This window comes from Poeciliopsis prolifica, unplaced genomic scaffold, assembly GCF_027474105.1.
Source record: "Poeciliopsis prolifica strain line A6 unplaced genomic scaffold, Auburn_PproV2 SCAFFOLD070, whole genome shotgun sequence".
Classification (NCBI taxonomy): Eukaryota; Metazoa; Chordata; class Actinopteri; order Cyprinodontiformes; family Poeciliidae; genus Poeciliopsis; species Poeciliopsis prolifica.
Genome location: NW_026562445.1, coordinates 660,040 through 671,163, shown reverse-complemented (window position 1 = coordinate 671,163; position 11,124 = coordinate 660,040). Strand labels below are relative to the sequence as shown.

Here is an 11,124-nt window from a genome sequence, read left to right as displayed (position 1 = left end):
GGGAAGCAGCAGGATTATGTTTATGAAACAGAGCAGCAGTTCAACCAGCCGACCTGCAGAAAACAACCAGAGGCAGAGAGGTTAAAGGTCACAGCAGGAAGGAATTCACGGCCTCATTCATTCATTCATTCATTCATCAGCCGCTCATCAAAACCTAAAACAAAAATATAAGAGGAGTAGAAAAGAATAATTCAGGAAATGTTAGAATGCAAATTAAAACTTAAAATAGAAACTCTGCTGCATATTTTATTTGCTTTGAGGCTGAATTAGTGACAGGATGAATGAAAAGTTCAAATGAACTTTATGAATAAACTTAGAGGGAGCTGATCTGCAGAATCATCACAAACAGACCAGAAATGAACATAAACATGTTTTTATGTTTCACTGGGAAAAGTTCATAACCTGAGCGGTGGCGCCCCCTGGTGGAGCTCTGAACGAGTCATCAAATGAATGAATGAACTGCAACTTTAAAACAGCTTGGAAATGTTATTTAAACCTGCTGAAGATCCCTGGAGGTAAAACCGGAGACCCGTTTTGGGTATTTAATTAGATTTTACTGAAAAAGTTCAAATAAATTGCAAGCAGGGGAACAAACAGGTTTGAACTTTTATTGCATCAAATTTAATGCAAATCACATTATCCGTGATTAAAATAATTATTTTATGTTTTGAAAGAAGAAATTATTTATTAAAGCACCAAATTTGCTTTACAAGTGGAATAGAGAGAAAAATACTGACATCTTTTCTATCGTCTCCACTTTAATAAAAACTGACTCAGCATTTAATTTGGTTGTAGTTTCAGTTCGCGGCAAATAATCCAGACAAAAAAACTCATCACGTTTAAACATGAAGTGAAGAATCAAACATAACAGCAGAAGCTGCCATATTACATGATATTGTCCAGTTTGATTCTACTGGTTAAACTGAATGGAATAAAATTCAGTTTATAATGTTTATTTATTAAAGGAAGGAGAGAAATGATTCTTAACAAGACGGAACCAGAACCAGAACCAGAACCAGGACGATGGACCCGTTAAACACAGATCAACTGAACGGAACCAGAATCACTTTCTGAACAATAACAGATTTAATGTGAAACAGCTTGCCATAATGTGAAAAACCTCATGAAGCTCAGAGCCATAAAGCCATAAACTCCGTATTCTGCCAATAAATACAAAATATGACAAAAATCTGCAGGAACATTTTATGTTTCATATCCATGTGCAACAAATCGTAACAAAAACAGATCAGATTTATCCTCCAGTTCATTTTGTTAGTTTTCACAGAAATGCAAACCACATTCAGACTTTTGTTTCTGATGTTTAATAAATTTAGGTCACAAATTTAGTTTCTGTTTCGATGTGAAGCTGAGCAGCGTGTTGCGTTTGAGGACTGAAGGAGAATTTGCTGCTTTTCGTTTGAATTTCAATCCAGCCTCTGAAGGTTATTTATGCGAACCTTAAAGTTATAAAAATAAAACATATTTTGTTTTTTTATGCTAATAAATAGAAATATTTAATCATAAATTCGATTTTATTGCGACTCGCGTTTCGATCCGTTTTATTTTATTGAAACTGTCGCAGGTAAACAGGAAATAAAAACCTCCAGTTGAGTTGAGGCGGTGAAGATTCCTCCGGTCCGTGAACGCGTCACGCAGCCCGTTTAAACGCTGCGTCTCGTTTCCTGCGCGCAGAGAGCCGCAGTCCGCCGGGAGGTGAGTAACTCTGACCTGAACACGTTTCATCACTGCGAGCTGCAGCATCTCCGCTGCTGCAGCATCTCAGACCGGCTCGTTTTCACAGGAACGTTCTCCTGTGAACGTTCTCCTTTAACGGTTTTTCTCTGCGCGTTGTGAAGCTTCAACTCGTGATTTTCTTCCACCATCTATCTGCATAAACTTGAACCAGATGTTTTCCTCCGCTGTTTGGTAAAAACTTTCTGCTCAAACCTGAAACTGACATGAAGTTGTTTCTCTGTCGACATGAAGGATGTCTATAGGATGAACTCTGTAGTTGTTTCTCTGTAGGCGTCATAGCACGCAAAGTCTTTTTCAAAGTGTCTGCTTTGAAAGCATGTGGCGACGGTGGAGAAAGAAAGCCTCGTCATAAATACAAAATGCATTTTCTTTATGGAGCGCCAATGAGCTTAAAAACAATATATGAGGAATTAGAATAATTAGAATGAATGAGGTTTTATTGGAGTCGTTTCTATAGAAAGATAAATAAACTATAAAGGAAATCGATGCTTTAATGCTAATTTATTTTTATCTTCTTCCACGTCCTGATCATTAATGTTCTTAAAGGGCCAGTTGTTGCAGAATTTATTTCTGAAACCCGTTAAAATGATTTTTAAAAAGCCTCTGCATTCAATATGTTCAAACTCTTGATTGTTTCACTGATTTGTGTGAAGCTCATTTAAAAATATTCACAGGAAATTTAGCAGTATTTGCGCTCATGTAAGACGTTAGCTTGACATCCAGTTGTGGAAGCAGAGGAGTAAAAGAAGTGAGTATCGCCACCTGCAGGTGGCAGTTAGCATCACAGTTTATCACAATTATGCAGTAACATGAAAAAATGCAGGGATCACAAAATAACTAAAAACGAACACGCGCAAAATGTTTTAACACATTCTGTGAGTGTGGAAAAACAATGTGGGTTATGCTGTTTCTGTTCAATAAGAAAGAAAATTTAAATCACGTTTGCTTTATTTGTTGAAGCAATGCGTCATTAAAAACCTGAAGCTCATCATCCTGCTCCACTTCCTGTCGTCGTCTTCTTCGTTTCCTCCAGTAGTAACATCCTGCTGTTCATCATCTGATCTATTGGAGCCAAAACCAAAAAACAAGAAAATGTTTCAAAACTGAAAACATTTCAGACGCTGTAGGGCAGCCAGTCCCACCCGCTGACCCGATTCAGACGACGGCAGGAACCAGAACCACCCGCTGACCCGATTCAGACGACGGCAGGAACCAGAACCAGCCGCTGACCCGATTCAGACGACGGCAGGAGCCAGAACCTGTTCAGAGACGGAGCGTTTGCCAGCAGGCAGTGTCTTCTGATCTACGTCCTAGAAATCCTTTCTCCTAATCTGTAGGTAAAGATCAATTACTGCCACCGTGTTTAAGAGTACAGCAGCTGGTTCTGGTTCTGGTCGGGTTTGGGGTCTAGTCAAAGGCCTCTCAGAAAACAAAGGTTCTGTGTGAGTTCTGATGACTGATCTGAAGGTCGCGGCCCGCCACGCCGCCGCGACCTTCGTCTGATCTAAGGTCAGTCAGAGGGGGGTGACCTTCATCATCCTCCTCTTCCTCACCTTCATCATCCTCCTCTTCCTCACCTCCATGGCTCTTCACAGAGGAAACGAAAAGAGAGGGAGAAATATTTCCTCCTGATGCTCAGAACCTGAAACTGACTAAAGATCAACGATTCATTTATTGATCCTCCTTTAATCCAGAGGATTATTCCAGTTATTTTCAGGCAGAATCCGTCCATTCATTCTCCATTTCAAGGTTTGACATTTTAAAATATGCTCTAATATGGAGCGGATATCAATAAACCTCCGCACCAGAACCAGCGCCATGGTCCAGTCGGTCCAACAGAACCAGCAGAACCCGTCCTGTTGCTCTGGGTCGAGTCGCCTCCTGCAGAGAGCGGCGCTGTGTGGCAGGTGGATTAAAGCGGCAGCAGAAACTCTGGCGCTTCTGGATGAACATCTGGCTGCTGCTGTAATCTCGTCAGTTTCTACACGCTGCAGCTTCAACCTGAAGTTCAGCCGATGAGCAGGAAGCAGAAAATCTCCCATTAAAATCCCTCAAAACGCTTCAGCTTCATTCCTCCAGAGGTTTTACTAAAAGGTAGAGAAGCAGGCAGGATAAACGGCAGATTAAAGATGTTTGATTAGTTTCACGGCTCTCAGGCCTTCCTCCTGCAGAGGTCAGAGGTCAGGTTTAGATGTTCAGACTCCTTGCTGTCAGCCTGCAGGATGAACTCAGACGGTTTTTCAGCCTTTGCACCGATCGGCTCTGTATCGTCAACCATTCTGTGCAAAATTCCTGAATTGCTTCGTTTCTTCCATTGAAACAACAAAACGTTTTTTAAATCTTTGAACGCCGGAGTCAGGATCGACTTTTTACTCATTTTCTGACAACCACAGGAGAATTTCATCGTGCTAAGCTCCTTAACTTTGACCTCTAACTCAGCTAAAAGCTCCTAAAGTTTCCGGAGGGAAAACGGCGATATGATGAATAAAAAGGTTTTCCAGATGAAGTGCAGAGAACAGAATCTGGTCGCTGTCCGTCTGTCAGACGTTAGAAACATTAAAAAAACTGAAATGTAACTTTAAAATCTGAAAATAAAAAACAAAACATTTCAACTGATTATATGAGGAACCTGAGGAAGAAACACAAACCTGAGATTATATCTGTAAATGTGATCATTTATCAATTATATCAGGATTATATGTCCAATCCCTTATATTCCTTATCAATAAAGATATATTCAAACCAGCAGTGCACCAAAATTATAAACATGGATATAGATTCAAAAATTACGAATATTATTAGGCAATAATATTGTCTGTTTGACAAATTCAGAATTTTTTTCTGAATTTTTAAAAAAAATTTAGAAAAATTTCCTAGAAAATGAAATAAATATTCTCAGTATGTCGACTAGAGGAATAAAATAAAAGTTTTACCACGAAACTAATAAATATTTAACCTCCTTTAAGTTAAACCCTGATATAAATTAATAAATTATATAGAAAATCTTCTCAATATTCTCAGATTGTCGTGACTCCCTGAGGAATAAAATACTTTTATCCCCATGTTTGAAATGATTTTCAATGAGAAATTAACTCTAGTTTTATATTAACCAAAAGTTTAAAAATTCATAAGAAAAATTTAGAAACTGAAGTGAAGTTTGATTGATCTGCAGCGACTGCAAGCAGAAAATAAACTTCTGGCAGTTTGATCAGTTTCAACAAATTCTGTTTTTCATATTTAATGTTTTTAGTTGTTTTTTCTCTGTAAAGTTGATCTCTGGCTGAAGTTGCATCAAACCCCCTGAGAAGGAAAACGTTCAACAGGAAGTGTGGTTGGTGTTTAGTGCCGTGAACTCCGGAAGTTTGACTCCACCCACTCAAATGTATCAACAGGTCGCAGCTGCTGCAGCAGCTCCTGCAGCATCTCCCGCGCGACGCCGCCGCTACAGCAGCAGCTCCCCGCGCAACGTCGCTGCAGCAGCAGCTCCCCGCGCAACGTCGCTGCAGCAGCAGCTCCCCGTGCGACGCCGCTGCAGCAGCATCTCCCCGCGCGACGCCGCCGCTGCAGCAGCAGCTCCCCGTGCGACGCCGCCGCTGCAGCAGCATCTCCCCGCGCGACGCCGCCGCTGCAGCAGCAGCTCCCCGTGCGACGCCGCTGCAGCAGCATCTCCCCGTGCGACGCCGCTGCAGCAGCAGCTCCCTGTGCGACGCCGCTGCAGCAGCATCTCCCCGCGCGACGCCGCTGCAGCAGCAGCTCCCCGTGCGACGCCGCTGCAGCAGCAGCTCCCCGTGCGACGCCGCTGCAGCAGCAGCTCCGTGCGACGCCGCCGCTGCAGCAGCATCTCCCCGTGCGACGCCGCTGCTGCAGCATCTCCCCGTGCGACGCCGCTGCTGCAGCAGCAGCTCCCCGCGCGACGCCGCTGCAGCAGCAGCAGCTCCCCGCGCGACGCCGCTGCAGCAGCATCTCCCCGCGCGACGCCGCTGCAGCAGCAGCTCCCTGTGAGACGCCGCCGCTGCAGCAGCAGCTCCCCGCGCGACGCTGCAGCAGCATCTCCCCGCGCGACGCCGCTGCAGCAGCAGCTCCCCGTGCGACGCCGCCGCTGCAGCAGCATCTCCCCGCGCGACGCCGCCGCTGCAGCAGCATCTCCCCGCGCGACGCCGCCGCTGCAGCAGTAGCTCCGTGCGACGCCGCTGCTGCAGAAGCAGCTCCCCGCGCGACGCCGCTGCAGCAGCATCTCCCCGTGCGACGCCGCTGCAGCAGCAGCTCCCTGTGCGACGCCGCTGCAGCAGCATCTCCCCGCGCGAAGCCGCTGCAGCAGCAGCTCCCCGTGCGACGCCGCTGCAGCAGCAGCTCCCCGTGCGACGCCGCTGCAGCAGCAGCTCCCTGTGCGACGCCGCCGCTGCAGCAGCATCTCCCCGTGCGACGCCGCTGCAGCAGCATCTCCCCGCGCGACGCCGCCGCTGCAGCAGCAGCTCCCCGCGCGACGCCGCTGCAGCAGCATCTCCCCGCGCGACGCCGCTGCAGCAGCAGCTCCCTGTGCGACGCCGCCGCTGCAGCAGCAGCTCCCCGCGCGACGCCGCTGCAGCAGCAGCTCCCCGTGCGACGCCGCTGCAGCAGCATCTCCCGCGACGCCGCTGCAGCAGCAGCTCCCCGTGCGACGCCGCTGCAGCAGCATCTCCCCGCGCGACGCCGCTGCAGCAGCAGCAGCTCCCCGCGCGACGCCGCTGCAGCAGCAGCAGCTCCCCGCGCGACGCCGCTGCAGCAGCAGCAGCTCCCCGCGCGCCGTCCGGCTCTGTCCGGTTTTCCTGGCTCATATCTGTTTTTGGTTCTGGTTCTGAACGTGCGGCTCGTTATTTCTGGTCTCTTTGACCAACTGCTGAATATTAATCTGGAATCGTTGGCGATGATCCTGCTCCCCTGGACTCTGGCGCCCTAAAATAAAATCTAATGTATCAAATTCCTGGAATACTTTGGTTTTCCTGTAAGGTGTCAAAATGTTTTTAGCTGATGTTTGATGAAGACAGACGGTTCATATTCACAGTAAAACTCATTTAAAACATTTTGTCAGATTTCAGACTTTAAACATCAAAACTTTTTGCTAATTTTTCTAAAGTTGCTCAACAAAAAAATGTATCTTATTGATTTTAATTGCAAAAAAAAAATCCCAAATTTAAAGAAGTTATTGATTACAAGCAACTATTCTAAAAATACTTTAACAGTTTATTAGACCAAATGGAAATGAGTTTGGGCTTCAGGTTCTGGTTCTGGTTCTGATTTAATCTGCTAAAACCCAACTGGACCAGCTGCGGGTCCTGGAACCAGTTCTGGTCAGAGCGCTGGTTCCTGGTCTGCGTTTAGGATTTCATATCTATTAATAGGGATGACACACACACACACACACACACACACACACACACACACACACACACACACACACACACACACACACACACACACACACACACACACGTTCTTCTAAATCCAGCAGTGACTCAGGTGTCAGTGGGGCGGAACCAGGTCCAGAACTCTCTGGGAGCCGGGCAGATTGTGCCGGCTTCTCTGAGGTTCTGGTTCTGATCAGACCGTCGGTTCTGCCTCTGAGCGTTGAAAGATTTCAGCAGTTTGTGTTTTTCTGGGTCTTTGACTGAATTTGTTTCTGACGGATTTTGTGGTTTCGTGATGAAATGTTTCTCTTCCTCTGCAGGTCGTTTGATACGAAGACGGAAAAACTTTAAAAACGCTCACTTCCTGTCGCCAACCTCCCCCCGCCAGCCGCTCTGCCGCCTGCAGAGAGACGGCGCCGTGCTGCAGCACGCGCTGCGAGGGAACCTGGAAACATCCTGATTTAACCTGGAATTGTCCTGATTTTTCCTGGAGGAGCCATCATCAGACATGTCTCCTTTCCTGCGGATCGGCTTCTCCAACTTTGAGATGGATCCCGGCTTGGCGTACTACGAAGAGGCGCTGAACCCGTACTGCGCCGTCTACATGAAGGAGGCCGTGGACACAGGTCAGTGGCTCCCGACCAACTCTAACTCGTTTTCCATGTCCACTAAAGTGGATCTGAAGCTCCTTCCAGCCTACTTCATGCTGTCAGACGGGCTCCGCTCCAGAATCTGTTTAACAGTAAAAAGCATTTAATTCATTGATTAGATCCAAACGAAGGGATGGAAAGAGAAAACCTGTTTGAACCCTAAAGTTAATACATCCTAAAGTAAATACATCCTAAAGTAAATACATCCTAAAGTAAATACATCCTAAAGTTAATATATCCTAAAGTAAATACATCCTAAAGTAAATACATCCTAAAGTAAATACATCCTAAAGTAAATACATCCTAAAGTAAATACACCCTAAAGTAAATACATCCTAAAGTAAATACACCCTAAAGTAAATACATCCTAAAGTAAATACATCCTAAAGTAAATACATCCTAAAGTAAATACATCCTAAAGTAAATACATCCTAAAGTAAATACATCCTAAAGTAAATACACCCTAAAGTAAATACATCCTAAAGTAAATACACCCTAAAGTTAATATATCCTAAAGTTAATATATCCTAAAGTAAATACATCCTAAAGTAAATACATCCTAAAGTAAATATCCTAAAGTAAATACATCCTAAAGTTAATACATCCTAAAGTAAATACACCCTAAAGTTAATATATCCTAAAGTAAATACATCCTAAAGTAAATATATCCTAAAGTTAATATATCCTAAAGTAAATACACCCTAAAGTTAATATATCCTAAAGTTAATATATCCTAAAGTAAATACACCCTAAAGTTAATATATCCTAAAGTTAATATATCCTAAAGTAAATACACCCTAAAGTTAATACATCCTAAAGTTAATATATCCTAAAGTAAATACATCCTAAAGTAAATACATCCTAAAGTAAATATATCCTAAAGTAAATACATCCTAAAGTTAATACATCCTAAAGTAAATACACCCTAAAGTTAATATATCCTAAAGTTAATATATCCTAAAGTAAATACACCCTAAAGTTAATATATCCTAAAGTTAATATATCCTAAAGTAAATACACCCTAAAGTAAATATATCCTAAAGTAAATACATCCTAAAGTTAATACATCCTAAAGTAAATATATCCTAAAGTTAATATATCCTAAAGTAAATACACCCTAAAGTTAATATATCCTAAAGTAAATACACCCTAAAGTAAATATATCCTAAAGTTAATATATCCTAAAGTAAATACACCCTAAAGTAAATATATCCTAAAGTAAATACATCCTAAAGTTAATACATCCTAAAGTAAATACACCCTAAAGTTAATATATCCTAAAGTTAATATATCCTAAAGTAAATACACCCTAAAGTTAATACATCCTAAAGTTAATATATCCTAAAGTAAATACACCCTAAAGTTAATATATCCTAAAGTTAATATATCCTAAAGTAAATACATCCTAAAGTAAATACACCCTAAAGTTAATATATCCTAAAGTAAATACACCCTAAAGTTAATACATCCTAAAGTTAATATATCCTAAAGTAAATACATCCTAAAGTAAATACACCCTAAAGTTAATATATCCTAAAGTTAATACACCCTAAAGTTAATACATCCTAAAGTTAATATATCCTAAAGTAAATACATCCTAAAGTAAATACACCCTAAAGTTAATACATCCTAAAGTAAATACACCCTAAAGTAAATACACCCTAAAGTTAATACATCCTAAAGTAAATACATCCTAAAGTAAATACATCCTAAAGTAAATACATCCTAAAGTAAATACATCCTAAAGTAAATACATCCTAAAGTAAATACACCCTAAAGTAAATACATCCTAAAGTAAATACATCCTGAAGTTAATACACCCTAAAGTAAATACATCCTAAAGTGAATACATCCTAAAGTAAATACATCCTAAAGTAAAAACCCTAAAGTTAATACACCCTAAAGTTAATATATCCTAAAGTTAATATATCCTAAAGTTAATATATCCTAAAGTAAATACACCCTAAAGTAAATACATCCTAAAGTTAATACATCCTAAAGTTAATACATCCTAAAGTAATACATCCTAAAGTAAATACACCCTAAAGTAAATACATCCTAAAGTAAATACATCCTAAAGTAAATACATCCTAAAGTTAATACATCCTAAGTAATACATCCTAAAGTAAATACACCCTAAAGTAAATACATCCTAAAGTAAATACATCCTAAAGTAAATACATCCTGAAGTTAATACACCCTAAAGTAAATACATCCTAAAGTAAATACATCCTAAAGTTAATACACCCTAAAGTAAATACATCCTAAAGTAAATACATCCTAAAGTAAATACATCCTAAAGTAAATACACCCTAAAGTTAATACACCCTAAAGTAAATACATCCTAAAGTTAATACATCCTAAAGTAAATACATCCTAAAGTAAATACACCCTAAAGTAAATACATCCTAAAGTAAATACATCCTAAAGTAAATACATCCTAAAGTTAATACATCCTAAGTAAATACATCCTAAAGTAAATACACCCTAAAGTAAAACATCCTAAAGTAAATACATCTTGAAGTAAATACATCCTGAAGTTAATACATCCTAAAGTAAATACATCCTAAAGTAAATACACCCTAAAGTTAATACTCCCTAAAGTAAATACACCCTAAAGTAAATACATCCTAAAGTAAATACACCCTAAAGTAAATACACCCTAAAGTTAATACATCCTAAAAATACATCCTAAAGTAAATACATCCTAAAGTTAATACATCCTAAAGTAAATACATCCTAAAGTTAATACACCCTAAAGTAAATACATCCTAAAGTAAAAACACCCTAAAGTTAATACATCCTAAAGTTAATACATCCTAAGTAAATACATCCTAAAGTTAATACATCCTAAAGTAAATACATCCTAAAGTTAATACATCCTAAGTTAATACACCCTAAAGTAAATACACCCTAAAGTTAATACATCCTAAAGTAAATACATCCTAAAGTTAATACATCCTAAAGTAAATACATCCTAAAGTTAATACATCCTAAAGTTAATACATCCTAAAGTAAATACATCCTAAAGTAAATACATCCTAAAGTAAATACATCCTAAAGTTAATACATCCTAAAGTTAATACATCCTAAAGTAAATACATCCTAAGTTAATACATCCTAAAGTAAATACATCCTAAAGTAAATACATCCTAAAGTTAATACATCCTAAAGTTAATACATCCTAAAGTTAATACATCCTAAAGTAAAAACACCCTAAAGTTAATACATCCTAAAGTTAATACATCCTAAAGTAAAAACACCCTAAAGTTAATACATCCTAAAGTTAATACATCCTAAAGTTAATACATCCTAAAGTAAATACATCCTAAAGT

At 40.5% G+C, this 11,124-nt stretch overlaps 1 protein-coding gene across 4 annotated transcripts in view; it reads left to right on the top strand.

Annotated features, from left to right (window-relative positions):
- The first annotated feature begins 1,696 nt into the window (after positions 1 to 1,696).
- Positions 1,697 to 11,124, top strand: part of prkcq (protein kinase C, theta) — a 37,138-nt gene continuing 27,710 nt past the window's right edge. Inside the window, exons 1-2 of one of the 4 annotated variants that reach the window (XM_055020766.1) lie at positions 1,697 to 1,713; positions 7,460 to 7,765. In XM_055020766.1, coding sequence (XP_054876741.1) covers positions 7,648 to 7,765 — 118 coding nt within the window. In that variant the 5' untranslated portion in view covers positions 1,697 to 1,713; positions 7,460 to 7,647. Of the gene's footprint in view, positions 1,714 to 2,885; positions 3,093 to 7,292; positions 7,766 to 11,124 lie in introns of those variants that run through there. The other 3 variants (XM_055020764.1, XM_055020765.1, XR_008604807.1) reach the window with 3 other exon arrangements.